This window comes from Rhynchophorus ferrugineus, unplaced genomic scaffold (genome assembly GCF_030347505.1).
Source record: "Rhynchophorus ferrugineus isolate W39M unplaced genomic scaffold, kcgeb_rfMv2 rfM10, whole genome shotgun sequence".
In the NCBI taxonomy this organism is placed as follows: domain Eukaryota; kingdom Metazoa; phylum Arthropoda; class Insecta; order Coleoptera; family Curculionidae; genus Rhynchophorus; species Rhynchophorus ferrugineus.
The window spans coordinates 1,780,906-1,801,342 of record NW_027472589.1 but is presented as its reverse complement, the minus strand read 5'-3'; the positions used below and the strand labels follow the sequence as shown (position 1 = coordinate 1,801,342).

The following is a 20,437-nucleotide window of genomic DNA, read 5'->3' as shown; positions in this document are numbered from 1 at the left end:
TTCGAACGAGAATCATATGAAAAAATGACGTTATTAGTGAAATTTCTTCAGTTGGCTATGGAGGTAGTTAACAAAGCAATTCTGCGTCTCCAGCTCAACAAATTTAAGTTGGCTATGGACTCGATTGAGAGATATATATATTTTCTTAACAGCAAACCTCAAAAGCGGCTCAAATTTTATTTAAAACTGTACAACCTGTCTAAGTAATCTAAAAAGTCAAAAATCAGACGTCATCGAATCTGGTGAATAACGAAGTCGTTTATAATTCTCTCTTCTTTTGTTTTGAGATAAAGGCTGAAATGTTACCGCTGCGTTATCATGTGCTGTAAAATGATTCCACTTCTTGGCCTTATATTGAACACCGAAGACAGGAAGAATTTTCAATATCCAATTTTCAACTGTAAGTGCCTTCTGTTCTTCTAATTATGCTAGCAGCCATCAGCTATGGATTCAATTCATTGCTCGTCTTTATACCATCACAGAAATAATATGCCCTCGTCTTAGTTCTTTTTGATATGGTAGGTACAACAATATTTTACGATTTAAACTCAGTTAAAGAGAGGTAAGATCATTTTCTGTGATTAATCCTCATTCGAATTATTTTTACTATCTATAAACCATGAATAATGGTGGTGTGAGGTCCCTATATGTCGATTTAAACCTTTCTCGACCCATATGCGATCATATTTCGCAATATATTTGATAATCATGATTTTTCTCTTGTAAATAATCTTACTTCTACCCTCATATACCGATAACTATCGATACCGCCCAAATAACGATACCCACTTGATATCGAATCATCCCTAACTCGTAACAGGGCAATTTAGCGGGGTTGTCTCTTGACAGGAGGGTACGCACGCGCCCCGGTTTAGGTGCCGGGGGTGAATTTATAATGGGCGGAGAGAATTTTGATTTCGCGTCCCCAGAGGCACGGTCCGCTGCAGTTCTAATCAACAGCTGTCGGATCCGAGGGGGCCGAAGGGAGAATAGCTAGCGATATACCCCTCCGCGAACCTCTACGGCTAATTTGAAGTCATCAGGTTGGAGAATTTGTCGATTTCCCAAAACTGTTGCGAACAATTTCTCGTTATAACTAACGATTGGTAAACAAAAAATGCATTCGTTCGTTATTGCTCTTGGGAGTGATTTATTTTTATCGATAAACCTGAAAAACCGGAAAAAAATACCGGTCGTGTTAGTAACATACGCTTTTTTTAAGCTATAATATGTATTTATTCCATTAATTTATATAAAGCGCACTAATAAAGAATGTGATATAACCAGGGAAAATCCAATTAAATAGGACGATAATTAGGCAACAAAACATACAGATCAAAAATATTGTTATAAAACAATAAACTTTCCTAGTATTATTTTTTTAATTCCTTTTTACATTAGGCAACTTAATACACAGGCATCCCTTCAATATGTATAATCGCCTATATTTAAAAGAATCGAAAATTATTTTTGTTATTTAAACATTTAATCTGAATTCTCAGTTTTAATTCAGTTGCACTTGAATATCCTAAATATATTTTGAATATTAAACTATTAAAAGTTATCAGACATATATTTTTTATAAAAACCTAATACAGCTAAAACTTTTTTACACTTTTTTAGTTTCTAATTATTAATTAAATAAAACTATTGTTCTAACTAATTAGACAAATATATACCCAAATTTTCATATAATTTGTTAGGATTTTGCACTAAAATCTAATTTGGTTTTGTGGTATTATAGGCAACCAGGGAAGTAATGTAATCCTGCACCATTCTATTGATTTTAAATTAATTTCGGTATTTAGGATATATCAGTTAGATTTAATTAATTTGCTTAACGAAGTGTTAATACAATTTTTGTTTGTATTAAAACATGTTCGTTAACTTTAAATCATATTATTATTATTTATATGCAACTAATAACGTTTGTGCAATTAAATTATTACCATCACCGTCATTTTTATATATTTTTGATACAGAGTAAATGATACGATACATTTGTTTGAATTCTGAAAATAATATGAATATCTGTTCTGCACAGATATATAAGTTTTGAACAAATTATTTCTTTCTTCTTATACGATCTTTTCCGTTTAATTGCTGTAGAGATAATTTTTGCTCCTTTTTATGATTTTTTAATGTGTTTCGTTTTTTTCTGTATTGTTTATATATTTTATATAATATTTCAATGTAACATTAAATTGTATATATGGATAATTCCAACAACAGACAAATTTGAGGAAAATGGTCATCGGTAATGGTCAGTAAATAATACAACGGACCTATTTTAAACATTTATTGAATAACTTCACGATATTCGTCAACAAAACATTAATAACAAGAAAATATATTTGTATCTATCCATCACACTGAATCGATAGGGAACACTCCCCCGCCCCTGGACAGAAGGGCCCCTAAATCCAACACCCGGCAATCTCCGCAACTCGCCGAACAGAGCACCTATACCGGACTGAATGTCGCGTACATCTAATGGAATATGTGTAGAACACCTATTACTGTTTTAAATACGCTTTAAAAAGGAAACATGGCATGCAGTAAGTTATATATTATCGACAACGGCGAAACGAAAACTGGATAATTATGATTTTATGAATCTTGCTGCGACTGCTGCTGTTGCTGCGACTTCCTGCTGCACCTCTCCTGCACCCACTGGGAGATCTCCTCCTTGAGTTCGGTATTGGGAATGATTTGGTCCATGGATAGTGGTGACCTGTTGAAGGGATCCGTTTGGTCGCTCAACAGGTGCCTTAAGAAGAGACAGAGTTAAATCAGACAAGGCGAAGAGAGACAGGGGGGGCTAGATACCTGGCTATTGTCGTCCTGTCGACCGTCTGTCTGGAACTGGGCAAGATAACCGGATCGGTCATCAGCGTTGACATTATGGGGTCGAGGAAGTGGTCCGGGGCCTCAGACACGGCCTCCTCGTTCGCCTTGTACTCCTGGGCCTTCTCTGCCACCTTCGCGGCGACCTCCTTCACCTCTCCGATCAACATACCTCCACCTGAAGAAAATAATTATCTAAAATCCCTCCAACAGAATGCCCAAAGAACACCTTACCGATGCGGATTAGGACATCCTCCGTCAGACTGAACAAGTTCGGGCTGTAGGAACGTCCGTCCTGCGAGATGGCCAAGCAGAAGGCGTCGCTGTCTTTCAGGTTGACGTAGATCTTGCAGATGTCCAGTACCGTACCCGCTGGATCAAAACTATATTCCTTGGAATCCTTCACCTGGAAAAATGGAAAACAATCAGCAATGGTATAATCGCAGCTAATCGATGGATACCTTGAAGTTCTTCTTATTGGGACCCACCAAGTTCAACAGGAAGTAGTTGAGCATGGACGCGATCCTGTCCACCATGGTCTGATGAGTAAACACGATGGTGATCTTGGAGGTGAGCTTCTCCAGCGTGGTGGTGGTGTCCTTTCCCAGTATGTTGTCGGAGCGAGCTAGATTTCCGATGTGCTGCATATAACTCATGTTCTGGGCTCTCTCCTGAGCGCTCAGACTGTCCCAGTCGCCGTTCTCGCTGAAATCGAAGCGGCTGTATCACAACCAACGCGAAATCGAGAAAGCACGTGGGGACTTACTGGGCCGTTTGCATCTCCTTCAGTTTCGCCATATTGGCCAGAGCCTCGTCCAACAAGAAGATGGCGTCGTTGATTAGCAGATTTGCGAATCTGAGGAATAGTGGCGGGTTGACGGCTTCCATGTTGGCAGCCGCTTCCTCCGCTAGTGATCTAACAATGCGACACAATTATTCATGATCGACAACAGGATTTCAATGATGTTAAGAAAAGGAAAGAATGATGGATTCCTTCCCCAGATGTTAGTGCTATTAAAAAAGCAAGTTAAAATTGAAGTAAAAGAAAAAGAAAAACTGCATGTAAAAACTGCAGCTTAAACAAGTACACCCTTAAATCCTGAAGCCATGGGAAAAGACACCAGAGCCATTTCGAAGCTTGCCGAGAGGGTAATACTCTACGCACTCAACTCTTTCACAAAGGAAAACAACATAATTCCTGATGAACAATCCGGCTTTGGCGCTCACCACTCATCCCTCCATCAAGCTACCCGTCTGGCCGGACACATCCATCACGCTCTTGACTAACGTAAAAAGCTTGGAGCAGTCCTTCTATTGTTGTTTGAACGCAAAATGGCCTCCCAGAAGATCTAACCGCTCTCATCAAGTCTAATCAAACTATTGGACCGATCATTCCAAGTCAAAATTAGGAAAACACTTTCCAGCCGAAAACACATCGATGCTGGCATATCTCAAGGTTCCCCGCTGGCCCCAGCCTTATTTAATTCAGACTCTACTTCAGATCGGTCAAGTTCGAAGTTACAATTCATGAACGTTTACAGAAGAAGCTCGATTATGCGATTTATTTTACAAGATGTTAATTTGGTCCGTACTCCTCTATGGATCTAATGTCTACTTTAAGTTTGTTACACCCAACCAGGTGAAACGGCTTCATGATTTCCAAAATAAGCTGGTCAGGACGCTCCATGGTTTGTCACAAATAATCAAATTTATAGAGAAACTAACACTCCAGAAATCAAGCACTTCATATCTCAATCATTCCACAAATAATAACTCAACTCAAGTTCTTCTGAAAACGCGCTTGTTCGCGAACTGGTCGACATGCTGGGAGCTTAGCACCGCGTCACCGTTAACCTACCCACTTTTCCAGGCTGAAACGACCTCCGTCGCTGCAGTCATAACTTTTGCCCCCATACGACAATATCCAGTCATGTGTTAACTCAAGTTTGCGAATCTCCAGGTCCCCATACCCAAGAACGGCTGCCCGATCATCGGGTTCCATACCCCCAAATTTAATGCAGTAGCAGTAGCGATCCACGGGGGTCAACTGTGAGGCGGTTTCGGTTTAATGTATTGGTAAGCCCAGAGGCAGTCCCTCACAACCCGGTCCAATTTGTTACTCCAGGGCAAGATTCCACGACCCAGGTATGCGTCATGCATTCCACCGCCTGGTTTTAGGCCAGAAAAAAAAAGACACCAGAGAAGATATCGCAAGTAATTAGTCATGATCAGAGAGTCCCATTGTTTTTACTGCAAAATATTTGGCGAAGCCATAAACGTAATATTTACCAGACATGAAAGAAGTGTAACAACAAAACCGCTGTAAACTACATGCAAGACCATTGTTTAGAATAGAGTTGCAGATGGGTAAGTAGTAAACTGGAAGATGGGTAAATGTAAGATTAGCTTCGTCTTCTTGTAAGGAAGCATTCACAACACAACATATTAATGTTGATTTTCAGTATAATCTCAATTCCAAACCAGTCGCAAAACGCATTACAATACTCACTTGAAACCATCAATGTACTCTTGTATCTCCCACAGGTACTCGAATATCCTGTACATCGGTCTCCTGTAGTTGAATTTCTGCTCAAACTGCACGCTCTGTCCCGTCATCTCGATGCCCACGAAGACGCTCATCAGGTTCTTGACGATCTGCAACCGGGAATCGGGCACTAAACCTCAACCAACCACCAATTACGCCACTCACCTCTATTTTATGAGGATGCTCGTTGAAGATCAGCTTCCTCTGATACATGCCGAGGTTATGCAGAGGCTCCTCCTTGTCGTTGGGCAGCAGAGACTCCAGGCCCTCGGCCAGACGCGCTCGCATGTGCGGGTTCTTCATGTGGCTGCTAGATCCCATGAAGATCAGGATGAAGGTGACGACGGGCTCCATCTTGTCGTAGCCGACTTCCTCGAAGGTCTTCGGGCTGAAACGTTTGAGGAAGGTCAGGTAGGAGACGATGTTCTCCGACAGGAATTCCGGGATGCATCGTAGGGTGTTGGGAATCTTGTCGGGGAGGGGGAAAGTGATGGCGGCCTCCTCCGAAGGCGCAAAGGTTTTGTCGTTCTCCGAGTAGGTGGTGTTGATGGCCACCTGCGTCAGCCAGTAGGACGTAGAAGAAATGAAGTCGAACATGTCCTTGAGCAGTTTGGGTTCGGACAGGACACATTTGAGCGACAAGAATCTGGAATTTAAAAAAACATAGACAGCGTCCCGTTTGTTAAAGATACCCACTAACTTGGTCAACTGGGAAACTAGACGATCGTGCAACGAGGTGGCCACGTCTGAGTGATGACCCGACTGTTGGACGGCGTCCCTGTAGGTACGTTCCAAACGGCCGATCTCCTGGAAACGACCAAAATTATATCGGAATCACCAGGAATATCGTCGGACTTACATGACTCATCTTCATGATGCGATCGACCGCCACCCTGTAACCCAGATCGATGGCTTTCTGCGTCATGAAGAAGCTCTCAGTTATGAAATTGTACTTGTCCGCCGTCTCCCGCACCTCTTCCAGATATTCGGTGTTCCCGATTGGTAAAAAGCAGGTCTCCGACGAGAGGTCGTACATGTGGACCCCCTTTACGTCCGCCATGTTATTCTGATTAAAAAGAACGAGCGATTCAATATTATGAGACTTAACGAACGAGAATTAGTTCTTAGTATGGTGTCCTGTCAATAAATTTATAGGTTTTTAACAGTAACATTTACCGGTACTGCCGGATAGCTGGGATCAACTTTCAGTATCTTCTTATCCTTAAAATCCGCGCAGAACGGCTTGCATAACCTCAGCAGGATGTTGCAGAAGTTGATCATGAACCCATCGGACACGGTGGTGTAGTTAGCCGGGTTTAATTCGGGCGGAGCCTAGAACGCAGTACGCAGTTTGGTTAACCAACCGTCCCGAAACTAGTCGTGACCAGTACCTGTGAGTTCCACAGTTTACCCCTGTCCACATTATACTTCAGACAGCCTCCCAACCAGTTCAGCACCTTGTTCCTCACGGCATTGTTGCATTTGAGCAACACCAACAGGAAACTGTGGATGTGTTCAGTGATATTTTCCAAACTGGTCCATAAAAACGTCTCCGTCCGCGAATTTCCTGGCTAAACATCCATAAAATCAATCCGGTGTCATTCCCAGACAACAACACTTAATACACCAATAAAAATGGGTGATAAAAGTGCTTACATAACTGACCTGATCCATAGGGGTAGTAAAATATTCATAAGTACCATTCGGTGCCTTGGGCAGCACTGACAAATTAAACAGAGCGCCGATCGCGGTGTTCGCGTACTCCGAGCCCACATGAAGCTTATTCGGCACGCAGCAATCCATGAAAATCTCCGCCAGATAGTCGTTCGACGTGAAAACATTAAAGTAATTAAAAATGTTATAATCCAAATTAACCAGAGAGCACTTCTGTAATTCTATGGTGATTTTCCTGTTCATCTGATCAATGAACGAGGTTAAAATAATGTCATCTAATTAAAAAAAACAAACAAAAACACAGTTACTAAACTGTACTTAGCATTAAACCTACCCCTACCATAATTCTCTTCGTCCAACGTTCGTCTAGCCGCTTCAACAAAAAATGTATCATAATGAGCACCTCCTTCCTTCAACAAATCAATCATTTGCTGCTCCATGTCTTGATCGACGTATATGTCGGGCTGAATGATGGAAGTAGCGACGTTCTGTATGATTTTATCGCGAATCTCTAACCTATTCTCCGCTTTCAAGAACTGATTCTCGTGTACTTTCACATAGGCCTTGTACAAATACCGAATGGGCTGGATCTCTATGGCGTGGGGATTTCGAAAACTCAACCTTCGATGTTGGATTATTGTCAGGTTGTCTTTTTGACACATAAACAGTCGGTCGAACAACGCCTGATCGATATTTTCCATGTCCAAGACCGTGGTGTTCAGGTCCTTGTATACCTCGTCCAGGAACAAAATCTAAAACGCACATCAATGATTCTCGATGTTTAACAAAAACGCGGCAGTACCTCTTTGGTGAGGGTGGCTTTCTCATTCAGGGTGAAGCTGAATATCTCCTCCAACTGATCGTTGAGTGACGGCTCGGGGGGTTCGAGATGGTCCTGGCTGGCGCTGTAAAAAAGGGCCGCGAACGGATTCGCACCCGACATTCTACGTGATAATTGACGATCCATTGTGGAAACTGTGTACTGGCGATTGGGCTGGGACCTTGTAATATTAAAAAGATACTTGTTTTTTGATTTTCATGTTTTTCTGACGTACGGTTGTTTTTGCACGAAACGTCAGAAACATATGACTATTAGTTGTTTTGGAGTAAGAGTAAATGATCGATATTTCTCGACCATGACAAATTATATCCTGCATTTATTATAAATAGCAAGATGTTTTGAACCGTACCGGTTATGACCATACTTTTAAAACATATAAAGGTACATAAAACATTGAGAATATGTATCAAAACTCAATTACTCTGTCTCTCTCAGATCTTTACGAATTATAGGAGAAATAGCCTCCCTAGAAAATGTTTATATTATATATTTTCCGAAATTGTAATTTGTAGATATTCAAATAAAAGGTCATTCTTCATGAAACAGATTTTTTATTCAACAACTATGACTCGTAATATATAATTAGTATTTTATGACATGTGCATTGTGGGTTGCATACTTTACAAGCTATTGTTCGATTACACACAACATTAATAATAACGGAAGAAAGTTTTGACACAATCAAATAGAAATGTTTGGTTAGCTTAGCGGTTTTTCGGTTAAAAATATGTGCGCGTATTGAGTGTCTGTGTGATCGGAAGTACATCAATTTGAAAAAAAAAACTAATTCCGAACGGCTAGAACATGAGTACCAACCCGTTTTTCCCAATCATCGTCGATTTAAGCCAGTTCTTCTACGATCATCGCCGGACTGCCAGGATTTTCGTCAACGATTCCATCAGATCGGTCAGTGATTTACAAAACCGTCTGACACAGATTTTTTCAATACGAGATTTTTATCTCTCGACCGGCGGTCACTTTTTACCCGAATCCGAGGATATCGGTGTCTTGCAGCGGAACGAAACCGTCTGGTATGTCGATAAATAGCCGGTCCGGCGTTATCGTGACCAGCGTTTTTTTTCTTGTTGTTTTCAGTGCGATACCGAAGGGTCCCTCGACCGACCAGGCCCCGGCATGGGAGGCGAAGAACGCCAAACAAACGAGACCCGTCGATCTGGAAATGATCGTGGAGGAGAACGAAACCGAAACCCTGTCCCCAAGGAAAAAGAAATGCAAGAAGAAACATCGCACGCACACGGACAGCTGCACGGATAACGACGTTCACGAGCCCAGATCGAAGAAGTCGAAACGGAACATTGACGACGACGTGGCGGAACACGTACACAAGAAGAAAAAAAGGGACAAGGAGCGACACAAGGAGGCGTGCGGTAGCGAGAACGTCCAAACGGTGAGCGCCATCAAGAAGAAACTGAGGGAGGAAACCGAGAAGTATTCGAGACCCAGCGATCAGGCCCAGGATTGTAGTATAAAGACGGTGTTGCCCAAAATACAGGACCACATTAAATCGTGCAACGATTTCGGGAGGGCCAACGCCCCGGAACCAGTGCGGTTATCGCGACACGTCGATACTCCCATCTCGAAGTACACCAAGTACGTGCCCCCGAGCCGAATCACCGATGAGTATTTGGCGAAGAACAAGATCAACATCGTGAGGATCGACGTGGTTAGGGAACTCGACGAACAAGCCACTAACACGTCCGTTAGCGAGAGCGCTACGTCGTCGAATCCCACCGTCCGAGAGCTAATAAACAGTTTCGAGGAATCTTCGAGTCGTGACATCAGCGTGACGATGAAGGACGCCGAGAAAGGGGACGACGACGACGCTAAATACTCCTCGGGGGCGAAGGCGGCTAACGAGGACTCGGGTACGAATAAAACGGAGAATCCGGCGGAAATGACCAGTCTCTCGGTCTCGTCGACCCCCTTCAGACCCGCCGCGGACACCCGCATCACCTCGGAATCGTCCAGCTTCTCGGAAACGATGGAACTGTCGTCTATCAGGTCGGACCTTTCCGCGAAGCACGACTCAGACCTGTCGGAAATTAAGCCCGAGCGGGCGGTGTTCCTCGACAGTTTACCGGAGGGGGACAAGAACCTGAGGGACGGTATAACAAAGAGGAAGAGGATCCGAAGTCGGAAACGGAAGAAGCCGTCTCGGGACGCGAACGAGACGAATCTAAGCCAGTCTCTGCCGGACGTGTCGGTTCGGTTAAGCGGTAAGTCCGTCGCACCCAGCATCCACATCAAATTCGACGACGTCGACAGTAAAAACGAGGAGAAAAAAACGGATAACGTTGAGAACAACACCCAGGGAATCAAGATCCCGCCCGCCATAGTTCTCAGCGACGAGGAATCGGTGATGGAAATCAAACATATCGGCACGGACGCGGACATAGCGAACGCGGCGGCCATGGACGACGTCCAGCCCAAGACCGGGGACGTCATCGCTTTCAAGGTAATGGATCAAAGGTGCCCATGCCCGTCGCACTCGTTTTTTTTTTTTTCGCCAACTACGTTTTTTCTGTTCCAGGTCCTCAAAATAAACGACGATTACACTCCCCAGCTATCAAACTTTGTTATTGGAAGGGTGATGCTGTACACCCTTTCAACCAACAACATTTTCATTAAGATATTGAGTAAGTGTCTTTTTTGATTTGTAAAAAATTCGTTTCATATATTCCTGTGGTCGCAGGGGGGAGGAAGGAACTGCAACTACCGTCCGGGAAACTATCGATGGGCGGGGAGGACGAGGCATCTCAGGAGGCATTGAGATATAAGGAATTTTCTTGGTCAGAATTGACGGAAAGAAAACTATTATACTCGAAGAAGTCAAATTTTATTCAAGATCAAACCAGTGGTGAATAACGGACGCCGCTACGTACTACTACTACTACAAAGGCTCCATCAGCTGAACATGACGTAATCGACGCCCTCCTTCAGATTCAGGGTCTTGAGGTTGTCTTCGAACGCGCCCTCGGTCATGTCCTGAAAATCGCAGGACGTTAATTTGTTTTTTCTCTAAAATGCAACGCCAAAAACCAAATTATATTATAGAATTTGTTATGATGTTATTGTAAGATTAAAAATATCGCAATATTATTTTCGTTTTTCGTTAAAAAAAAACTGCTCACAATTTTGATGCAAATTACGAAGGGAGGCGTCGCGTCTCTGAAATGAATGATGTCCACCTCCTGCCCGAACCTCCTCTCCGTCGCGTCGAACGGCGTGTATTTCTTCCCGATTTTGTTCAGGTCCACGTCGCAGAAGGACACGACTTTATCTCTATTCTCGTCCGACAGGCAGTTGTAGAATCTCCGCCCCTGTTTCCCCGCGTTCCATATCGTGAACTTGGGCCACCTAGTCAGGACGGTCCTCTGGAGACGCTCCAAGCGGACGTTCCATATTGTTTCCCTAAAAAACGGACACCCCTGTGTTTCCACATAATTGTGATATAACCCCTTAATGGTGACATAGTAATATTTGACATGTTCAAAAACAAATGAGTGAAAATAGTATGGAGAAAAGATTTAATTTTTATTTCCACTGCATTATCTGTAATCCTTCAAATTTTCACATATAAAAAATAGTTTTTATCTAATGTTAGAATCTCTCGGTCAAGGTTTATTCTAATAATAGTAACTTGTAATTATATTTTTTTCCATAATAACGGTTATCATGACCACGGCAACGTAACTATGACAAATTATATATAAACCCGAAAAGTTTCACTCTTTCTGTCAGAATTTCCGAATAAAAAACATAGAAATACTCTTGTGTCAAAATGCGATGTTGCGTCAAGACATAAAATTAATACACGGAATATTTTTCCAGTTTTGCGGGCACAAACATCACTTACTCGTTAATTGAAAAAGTCGTCTGATTAGCATGGAAAGTATATGTCAACAGAATCTCCTCGACTCTGCAAATCCTCCCGCCCAGATCCAGGTGCTTGTTGAAGAAGATCAAGTCTTCCGGGCATCCCGTTTTGGTGTCAGGGAAGCCGCCTACACTGCAATACCCAATGATTTACATGAGAACTACCGGTAGTGTTAAGAGGAGACCAACCGTTGGAAGACCATCCTGTGACAAAACCAGGTGGGCATTATGACGGTGGGTCCGTGAGACGTATAGACTTGCAGGTTGAGCTGGTCCTGGGTGAGGGAATTTGCCCATTTCGTGTACCTCTTAGTGGAGTTGAAGGGTTCCCTCTTGAACTGGCAACCTACGATCTAATCTTAATTGTGCAAATATTGTCATTATGGTTAAGGTGACTCACGGTATTGTACGGTTCCGATAAGGCTCGTTCGTATTGTTTCATAACCCGATCAGGCAACATGACATCATCCTATAAACAGTACTATTCACATTCTATTCAATAATGATGTGACTCATTACCTACAATGTCTTGGAAACAGAGAAAAACCCCCGTGCTAATGCTGACGGCTTTGTTTTTGGCGTGGCCCACTATTTAAAAAAAATCGACCGTCTTCAAAAATAATATTGAACGAATTACCATTTACCTCCGCCAGTTTCATCATTTCGAACGATTTTAAACGCCACCCCATAATTCTCAAAAGTGCACTTCCAGTCTTTCAATAATTTCGGTGTATCATCACTGCTGCAATCGTCGCAAACACATATCTCCAAATTTATTGCTCCAATAGCTGTCTGCTTCAAGACACTATCAAAACATCTTTTAATCCAGGGAGAACCATTGTAAGTTGGTACAATAATGCTCTTAAATAAAGATATTGAGGGACGTTGAAATAAAACAATCTCAGTCGTTACTTACCACAAGGTGGTCTTGATTTTGCATGTTTTGTCACATGTCCAACTACTTTATTTATAAACAAACCCATTGGAAACATATGCAAATTAAACAAAACCGGATATTTAACATAATATACATTTCAACCATGACGCCATCTATGAACCATACCGGAATGTTTAAGTAGTAAGAACTGTGTTAAAGTTGCCTGCATGATGGTCTAAAATATTATTGTTTATGAATCGAATCGTTTTGCTAGTTTAAGTGTTTTAATGATTTAAAACAAATTTTTAAATTTCAGTACTATATTCCAACAACAAATAATACTTCCAGTCTGCGATATAGTACCATCTATGATCAGGATGTGTTACTTCCCAAATAGCTCTGTCGTTTTCAGAGATGGAGCCACAACGGTAAGAAAGAATTGTTCATATAAATTATTAAAATAAAATTAATTATTGAATGAGAAAAACAGTTGATTGATAAATTAAAATAAAGTTTTACTTGAATGAACAAAAAATCCTTAACAAAAACTTTTGATGATTTCCCAATTTTTAGAATATGTCACAATGGTTAATATACACCAAATAGCAGAGATGGAGCTGGTATCAATTTCCAATGATTTTGTATTATTATTATATATTAAATTATTTATTTACGAATAATAACAGACAAATTGGAATTAATATAATCCAGTTTCTGCAATTTGCTAGAATGTTTCTATATCTGACACGGAATAGTACGATGTTACATATTTTGTGATATGAACTGACGTGTTTATATATATCGCAAAAACTGATGTGTTTATTTTGTTATCAGTTGAGTTAGTACTTATTAACATTTATGGGATATGTTTTCTAATTAGTGTAGTTCCTATTTCCGTATTATCCAAAATTCTCAGTATGTCTTTGGAAACGAAGTATAATTTGAGAAGTCCTGGTAAGTTTTCTAGCGTTTATTAATGTTCTTCTAACCAGACATTAGGTGTTACGTACGTGTATTTGTAGCTGTAAAGAGGCTTATGAGGGAGGCTTCCGAACTTCGAAATCCTACCGAAGAGTATTATGCTTGCCCCGTGGAGGATAATTTGTTTGAGTGGCATTTTACCATTCGAGGACCACCTGATACAGAATTCCAGGGGGGTTTCTACCACGGACGAATATTACTGCCTCCTCAGTACCCTATGCAACCACCTAATATAATTCTATTAACTGTAATTATTATGACACAAACTCATCGATCTCAGTTTAATTGTATCTTTATCGTTATAGCCTAATGGGAGATTTCAAGTAAACAAAAAAATCTGTTTATCCATATCGGGATATCACCCAGAAAGTTGGCAACCTTCTTGGTCCATACGAACAGCATTGTTAGCCTTAATCGCGTTTATGCCAACAGAAGGTACTGCGAGGGCGGATGTTTTTATTTCACTATTAATCATACAACTTTAGGTGGCAGCACAGTGGGATCACTAGATTATACCAAAGAAGAACGTCATACCATGGCCAGGGCTTCCAAAAAGTGGGAATGTTCTACCTGTGGCAAAGTTGCTGATATATTATTGAATGCAGATAAGGGATTTTTGCCTGCCTTAACGGAGGAGGAATCCAGTTTGTTACAAAACATTAACTTAAAGGTAATTTCTTGTAATATTGTGGATTGTGTATAAGTAATTGAGGCCCATTTTTGAAGGCTGAAGACGACCCTAACCAGAAACAAGAGGTGACAGCAGTAGACCATGACCCTGAGAAGACTTTTTCAGAGAAATTGCCGAAAACTACGGTAAGTCCGAAAAACCAATAACTGTTTGTTTTAACATCTTCTTGTAAATAGCCAATCGTCCCAAGAGCTAGAGCAGCTGTGTTTCGAAAACCTACTTATAATGAATCGGTGCCACGGACAGCAGCGGATTGTTCTAACGCAGATACAATGATGGAAAGTGAAACAAATGAAGATACATATCAGGTACAGAGCCAGAGGTCTACAGATTCTTCGAACCGCTGCCCTATAGAAATTTACGCCATACTTTTTGTTATAGCTCTAATTTTAATAAGGCGACTGTTCTTTTTGGAATAATTATTTAGATATACCATTCAATTAAACATTATAAATTTTGTATATACTAATCTAACCAGAATGCTCTTTTGTGTTTAACTGTGTATAATCACTACATCCAAAGATTTTACAGTTCTTTTTTGTTTGATATTGTAGAGAATAGATTTTTTAGCAGTATTAACATTGCTTTCGATATCCCACTGACAGTGACTGGGATGTTGGAAACTAAAAGCAATGTTAGATTTTAGTTATGTATATATTATATGAAATCAATAAATCAAGGATGTGATCATGCCTTGAAGTAACGGTTATTGTATCAACACTTTATGTGGGGCTGGACTTTATTACGAAATAAAGGGATTTTTTGTTATTATACGTGTTTTATTTCATGTTCACAAAAAATAGTATGTGTACAAAAAGTGTATGTGGTGCCTGTTCCAGTTTAAAATGACTTAATTTTTAAATGGAACATAGCTACATGTCCAAGAAAAATCCAGCAGAAGGAATCTCCTGTACGAAACAGATACAACTAGATAATGCTAATGAGTATTCTTTAAAAAAGGAAAAAGACCATTTTCTAGAATATAATGACATTCTTAACTATTTAGCTTGCAAATTTGAAAATGTTTTCAATAGAACGTACGTATTTTCTACTTACAGTTTGTAAAAATTATATTATAAACATTTATAGCTATCATTTCATTATTATTTACTTCAATAAAATAATATATCTCAGTCTTAAGTCATTTGACCACAATTCTTTTATTTATTATTCTTTTATCCAATTTCATTCCAATAAATAATTCAGCCAGCCCCCACTACCGACGGACGCTTTGTCAGTCAAAATTGAACCGAAAAATCGAAATCTGTCATCAGGAGCATACGAAACTGGAGAGGTAAAACAGAAAGCACTGCTCCTTAGTACATTCTAATGATATAACTCATTATTTTTCTCATGGCGCCATCTCTGACCGTTATAGCGTTCCGAGCTTATCCGTTAAAGTTTCCTGTAAGACTACCTGGCAAGTTTTGAATTTACACTGTTAGATGGCGCAGTAGCTCTGGTTTCAATTGTGGCGCCATCTCTAGGTATCTTTCACTTCTTTCAGGTTCACTAAAGTTTCCTGAACATTGAACAAATTGATTTTAGTTCTATCTCAACAGATGTAGCGACGAGTTAACGGTAAGTTATTTCGCGCGTAGCGACATCTATCGTGGTTTCACCATTACCAAGACCTGTTGAATTCTTTTGTATTAACATGCGGAAATAATATCCATTCTTTGAAAAAAAATATTAATAATTTTGTTGGCCCATAATTTTTTCAAAAAAATTAAATATATTTCTTAAACAAAATAAAATAATTATTTTTGATAAACTTTTGTATTTGGTTTAATGTACCTTGTTGGGTAATTTCAAAGGTTTACAAAATAAAATTATTTTTTGTTATTATACGTGTTTTATTTCATGTTCACAAAAAATAGTATGTGTACAAAAAGTCTATGTGGTGTCTGTTCTAGTTTAAAATGACTTCATTAATTTTTAAATGGAATATATACCACATGTCCAAGAAAAATCTAGCAAATGGAATCCTCCTATACGAGACATAGATACAACTAGATAATGCTAATGAGTATTTTTCAAAAAGGAAAAAGACCATTTTCTATAATATAATGGACATTCTTAGGTATTTAGCCTGCAAGTTTGAAAACCTTTACAATAGAACCTATTTTTTTACTTATAGTTTGTAAAAATTATATTATAAACATATATCGCTATCATTTCATTATTATTTACTTCAACGAAATAATATATCTCAGTCTTAAGTCATTTTACCACAATTTTTTTATTTATTTTTTCAATTTCATTCCAATAATTCAGCCAGCCCCCACTACCGACGGACGCTTTGTCAGTCAAAATTGAACCGAAAAATCGGAATCTGCCATCAGGAGCATACGAGACTGGAGAGGTAAAACAGAAAGCACTGCTCCTTAATACATAATTAAAAGACATAACTCATTATTTTTCTCATGGCGCCATCTCTGACCCGTTATAGCGTTCCTAGCTTATCCGTTAAAGTTTCCTGTAAGACTATCTGGCAAGTTTTGAATTTACACTGTTAGATGGCGCAGTAGCTCTGGTTTCAATTGTCGTGCCATCTCTGGGTAGCTTTCACTTCTTTCAGCTTCACTAAAGTTTCCTGAGCCTTGAACGAATTGATTTTAGTTCTATCTCAATAGATGTCGCGACGAGTTAACGGTAAGTTATTTCGTTTGTGACAATATCTATCGTGGATTCACCGTCACCAAGATCTATTGATTTCTTTTGTATGACATGCGGATATAATATCCATATATTCTTTGAAAAAAAAATATTAATATTTTTGTTAGCCCATTATTTTTTCAAAAAAAAATTGAATATATTTCTTAAACAAAATAAAATAATTATTTTTGATAAACTTTAGTATTTCGTTTAATGTACCTTGTTGGGTAATTTTATAGGTTTACAAAATAAAGGTATTTTTTGTTATTATACGTGTTTTATTTCATGTTCACAAAAAATGGTATGTGTACAAAAAGTGTATGTGGTGTCTGTTCCACTTTAAAATGACTTAATTAATTTTTAAATGGAATATACCACATGTCCAAGGAAAATCTAGCAAATTGAATCTTCCTGTACGAGACATAGATACAACTAGATAATGCTAATGAATATTTTTTAAAAAAGGAAAAAGACCATTTTCTATAATATATATTCATTATATAATATATATATACATTCTTAGCTATTTAGCCTGCAAGTTTGAAAATCTTTACAATAGTACCTATTTTTTACTTACAGTTTGTAAAAATTATATTATAAACATATATCGCTATCATTTCATTATTATTTACTTCAACGAAATAATATATCTCAGTCTTAAGTCATTTTACCACAATTTTTTTATTTATTTTTTCAATTTCATTCCAATAATTCAGCCAGCCCCCACTACCGACGGACGCTTTGTCAGTCAAAATTGAACCGAAAAATCGGAATCTGCCATCAGGAGCATACGAGACTGGAGAGGTAAAACAGAAAGCACTGCTCCTTAATACATAATTAAAATGACATAACTCATTATTTTTCTCATGGCGCCATCTCTGACCCGTTATAGCGTTCCGAGCTGATCCATTAAAGTTTCCTATAAGATCACCGGACAAGTTTTGAATTTACACTGTTAGATGGCGCAGTAGCTCTGATTTCAATTGTGGCGCCATCTCTGGGTATCTTTCACTTCTTTCAGCTTCACTAAAGTTTCCTGAGCCTTGAATAAATTGATTTTAGTTCTATCTCAATAGATGTCGCGACGAGTTAAAGGCAAGTTATTTCGTCCAATCGTTATTATCACCACGACCTGTTGAATTTTTGTATTGATATGCCGAATTAATATCCATATATTCTTTGAAAAAAAATATTAATATTTTTATTAGACCATTATTTTCTTAAAGTATGAAATATATTTCTTAAACAAAATAAAAATAATTATCTTTGGTAAACTTTTGTATTTGGTTTAATGTACCATGTTAGGTAATTTTAAAGGATTGGTACTTAATTATCAATATATACTGCAAAAAATATCAGTATTTCTTTCTATAATATATCGATATTCTTTATTATGGGACCTATCGATGTTTATTAAAATATCGAAATAGATATATCGATACCCTGTAAAATATCACTATAATGCAATTTCGATAGTTTTCTCGGCGACTTAGTTATGAATGAATGAATGAAAAACCCAATAATAGTAAGTGCATATATTTGACTTTAGAAAAATATAAAACTCCTAATGACTAGAATAGATTTCCGTGAGATATGATTATATTAAAATATCCTGGGAGCTGTTAAATTAAAAAAATAATTTATACCTGTAGAACAGCCACCTGGGATCGAATGGATGGAATTGAGACATTAACTTACCAATACTAAATAACTTAAGTAACAATAAATTGTAAATCTATGCAATATCAACGACACAGATACCGTTCAGCCTGTCTGGCTCCGCTGCCTCCTTCACCTTTCCGTTCGTCAGGGCAGACTTGGACTTCGCGAGTACATCGTCACCTACCTGGAAAACATCTCTGACGATGCCGGTTGAGTAATAATCACCGCCAGGGCCCATACGACCACTGACACTGAATATCCTGGCATCCGCCGAATGAAGATTACGGAGAGGACGTACCAGGGTGACTGGTCGTTTGGGTTCTTTAGCCGAACTGGGTACAAACTCGCGTCCGTGGAATGTCTTCGCCGGGGCAGTCTTGTTTCTTCGTAATTTGGCGCTCTGTGAACGCCTTAACGCGTTGTTATTCATTTGTAGCTGATGTTTCACCAACTGAATGGCACTCTTTGGTCGTTCGCGTTCTAAACTGGCGCTTTGTACATGATAAATAGCGGGGAATGTTAACGACGATTCCGATAAGTCACTAGTATAATCAACCTCCGGATTAATGTCGATATCAACCACCTGCAATGCCTTATTGGCCTCCCCATTCAATTTCGACACATACTCCGAATAGGTCTGGATAACATCAGGATCCTGCACCTGCATCAAAGCCTGTCTTTCCGCCTTGATCCGCTGGATCTTAGCGACCATCTCCTCTTTCTCCCTCAGCTCTTGTTCCACTATATCCATCTGTACTCTAACATTGAGCTCATCAAAATTTTTATCGATGAAATTCATTATCCAGTCATAACCTAATTTGACTCCCACGTCTAACTTATTGATGTTCGTCACGCTAGCGCTGAAAAAAAATGTTTTAATAGTCACATTTAACCCACCTTAGTAATAAATATTCTTACCTGCAACTCTGAACTAAAGTAGGGCATTTGTACTTGTTGGCTAAAGTTTCTATAAGAAGACACTCAATAATATCGATTTCATCTAAGGCACTTTCTTGGTCTTGTTTATTAGCCAATATCAACAGAGGTTTCCCACTGATTTTAGGATGACAAAGGAGTTCCTGCAACGTCTCCCTAACCTCCACAAATCTGTCCGTATCGCTCGAATCCACCACGAATATAATTCCATGGGCGTTGACGAAATAATTATGCCATATACCTCTAATCCCTGGACCGCCACCCAAGTCGAAAATGCGGACGTCATAATGTGAATATTTCAAATTTGTTACCGCAAAACCCACCGTGGGTATGGGAGAATTAATTGCTTCTCCCGCTAAACCCCTTACGGTCACAGTCTTTCCAGCGTTGTCTAATCCAACTAACAATAATGACAACTTTTCCCTGAAATTAAAAAAAAAATTCAATATATATCTGACCTAATTACGAATTTACCAAAACAACAATAGAAAAACATATACCGAGGTACTTTTCCAGTCTTGCAACAATTACTTCCCATATTAAATATCGTTCAAACATCTCCCGCTATTATTGTTGTTGAATTTTTAGTCATATTTTTGAAAAAACACAAAAACAAACAAACCGCTTGTTAGCTGAACTACTTTCACTGCGAAGTTAGGTGCAGTTTTAATCGAAATATAGCGATTATTATCAAAGAATCGATAATTGCAGATATTAACAGTATATCGAAAATTATATATTAAAATGCCAAACAAAATAGACCACTGACCATCAAAAAATGAGACGAAGTAAAGACAAACTCAAAAAATATGATTAGCACAAAAATGA

General features: G+C 39.1%; 5 protein-coding genes across 10 annotated transcripts; 2 read left to right on the top strand and 3 right to left on the bottom strand.

Annotated features, from left to right (window-relative positions):
- Positions 1-2,285: 2,285 nt before the first annotated feature.
- Ube4A (Ubiquitination factor E4A) lies at positions 2,286-8,152 on the bottom strand. 4 transcript variants are annotated; one of them, XM_076415994.1, is made up of 14 exons: positions 7,869-8,152; positions 7,407-7,818; positions 7,058-7,341; positions 6,784-6,963; positions 6,569-6,724; positions 6,252-6,458; positions 6,093-6,199; positions 5,558-6,038; positions 5,357-5,502; positions 3,614-3,763; positions 3,309-3,552; positions 3,082-3,253; positions 2,830-3,025; positions 2,286-2,770 (listed from the first exon to the last, which is right to left on the bottom strand). In XM_076415994.1, exons 1-14 carry the CDS (start codon positions 8,031-8,033, stop codon positions 2,611-2,613), a joined length of 3,060 nt encoding a protein of 1,019 aa, XP_076272109.1. In that variant the 5' UTR covers positions 8,034-8,152; the 3' UTR covers positions 2,286-2,610. The 4 variants fall into 4 exon arrangements, with proteins under 4 accessions (XP_076272109.1, XP_076272106.1, XP_076272108.1 ...); XM_076415991.1 differs by having other exon boundaries at positions 7,049-7,341; positions 7,401-7,818; positions 7,869-8,149; XM_076415993.1 differs by having other exon boundaries at positions 7,401-7,818; positions 7,869-8,149.
- Positions 8,153-8,589: 437 nt separating this feature from the next.
- Positions 8,590-11,027, top strand: LOC143203737 (uncharacterized). Of its 2 annotated transcripts, none has more exons than XR_013007420.1 (4): positions 8,590-8,938; positions 9,003-10,397; positions 10,459-10,564; positions 10,621-11,027. XR_013007420.1 is itself a non-coding variant. In XM_076415995.1 (4 exons), exons 1-4 carry the CDS (start codon positions 8,712-8,714, stop codon positions 10,791-10,793), a joined length of 1,887 nt encoding a protein of 628 aa, XP_076272110.1. In that variant the 5' UTR covers positions 8,601-8,711; the 3' UTR covers positions 10,794-11,027. The 2 variants fall into 2 exon arrangements, 1 of the variants encoding a protein (XP_076272110.1); XM_076415995.1 differs by having other exon boundaries at positions 8,601-8,938; positions 9,003-10,383.
- Positions 10,743-12,866, bottom strand: LOC143203739 (queuosine-tRNA galactosyltransferase). The gene is made up of 8 exons (XM_076415998.1): positions 12,721-12,866; positions 12,449-12,665; positions 12,328-12,392; positions 12,205-12,273; positions 11,994-12,157; positions 11,785-11,937; positions 11,060-11,339; positions 10,743-10,913 (listed from the first exon to the last, which is right to left on the bottom strand). Exons 1-8 carry the CDS (start codon positions 12,742-12,744, stop codon positions 10,833-10,835), a joined length of 1,053 nt encoding a protein of 350 aa, XP_076272113.1. The 5' UTR covers positions 12,745-12,866; the 3' UTR covers positions 10,743-10,832.
- A 196-nt stretch (positions 12,867-13,062) lies between these two features.
- LOC143203741 (ubiquitin-conjugating enzyme E2 J1) lies at positions 13,063-15,121 on the top strand. Of its 2 annotated transcripts, none has more exons than XM_076416001.1 (6): positions 13,063-13,109; positions 13,674-13,909; positions 13,968-14,097; positions 14,148-14,332; positions 14,389-14,478; positions 14,530-15,121. In XM_076416001.1, the coding sequence occupies exons 2-6, from the start codon at positions 13,718-13,720 to the stop codon at positions 14,770-14,772; spliced, it is 840 nt and encodes a 279-aa protein (XP_076272116.1). In that variant the 5' UTR covers positions 13,063-13,109; positions 13,674-13,717; the 3' UTR covers positions 14,773-15,121. The 2 variants fall into 2 exon arrangements, with proteins under 2 accessions (XP_076272116.1, XP_076272115.1); XM_076416000.1 differs by lacking the exon at positions 13,063-13,109 and adding an exon at positions 13,309-13,635 and having other exon boundaries at positions 13,704-13,909.
- A 3,410-nt stretch (positions 15,122-18,531) lies between these two features.
- On the bottom strand, positions 18,532-20,267 carry LOC143203738 (uncharacterized). The gene is made up of 3 exons (XM_076415996.1): positions 20,110-20,267; positions 19,592-20,032; positions 18,532-19,533 (listed from the first exon to the last, which is right to left on the bottom strand). The coding sequence occupies exons 1-3, from the start codon at positions 20,145-20,147 to the stop codon at positions 18,747-18,749; spliced, it is 1,266 nt and encodes a 421-aa protein (XP_076272111.1). The 5' UTR covers positions 20,148-20,267; the 3' UTR covers positions 18,532-18,746.
- Positions 20,268-20,437: the final 170 nt, after the last annotated feature.

Excerpts from the sequence above, each read along its gene's own strand:
- Ube4A (XM_076415991.1), bottom strand. The coding sequence starts at position 8,033 with ATGGATCGTCAATTATCACGTAGAATGTCGGGTGCGAATCCGTTCGCG. Across the intron at positions 6,039-6,092 it reads CTAGTTTCCCAGTTGACCAA|ATTCTTGTCGCTCAAATGTG; the intron begins GTTAGTGGGTAT and ends TTTAAATTCCAG. Across the intron at positions 3,026-3,081 it reads GGATGTCCTAATCCGCATCG|GTGGAGGTATGTTGATCGGA; the intron begins GTAAGGTGTTCT and ends TATTTTCTTCAG.
- LOC143203737 (XM_076415995.1), top strand. The coding sequence starts at position 8,712 with ATGAGTACCAACCCGTTTTTCCCAATCATCGTCGATTTAAGCCAGTTC. Across the intron at positions 10,384-10,458 it reads GGGACGTCATCGCTTTCAAG|GTCCTCAAAATAAACGACGA; the intron begins GTAATGGATCAA and ends TTTCTGTTCCAG. Across the intron at positions 10,565-10,620 it reads CATTTTCATTAAGATATTGA|GGGGGAGGAAGGAACTGCAA; the intron begins GTAAGTGTCTTT and ends CTGTGGTCGCAG.
- LOC143203739 (XM_076415998.1), bottom strand. The coding sequence starts at position 12,744 with ATGCAAAATCAAGACCACCTTGTG. Across the intron at positions 12,274-12,327 it reads TTCTCTGTTTCCAAGACATT|GATGATGTCATGTTGCCTGA; the intron begins GTAGGTAATGAG and ends TACTGTTTATAG. Across the intron at positions 10,914-11,059 it reads TCGTAATTTGCATCAAAATT|GACATGACCGAGGGCGCGTT; the intron begins GTGAGCAGTTTT and ends TGCGATTTTCAG.
- LOC143203741 (XM_076416000.1), top strand. The coding sequence starts at position 13,599 with ATGTCTTTGGAAACGAAGTATAATTTGAGAAGTCCTG. Across the intron at positions 13,636-13,703 it reads GTATAATTTGAGAAGTCCTG|CTGTAAAGAGGCTTATGAGG; the intron begins GTAAGTTTTCTA and ends GTGTATTTGTAG. Across the intron at positions 14,333-14,388 it reads TACAAAACATTAACTTAAAG|GCTGAAGACGACCCTAACCA; the intron begins GTAATTTCTTGT and ends CCATTTTTGAAG.
- LOC143203738 (XM_076415996.1), bottom strand. The coding sequence starts at position 20,147 with ATGGGAAGTAATTGTTGCAAGACTGGAAAAGTACCTCG. Across the intron at positions 20,033-20,109 it reads AAGACTGGAAAAGTACCTCG|GGAAAAGTTGTCATTATTGT; the intron begins GTATATGTTTTT and ends TTTTAATTTCAG. Across the intron at positions 19,534-19,591 it reads ACTTTAGTTCAGAGTTGCAG|CGCTAGCGTGACGAACATCA; the intron begins GTAAGAATATTT and ends ATTTTTTTTCAG.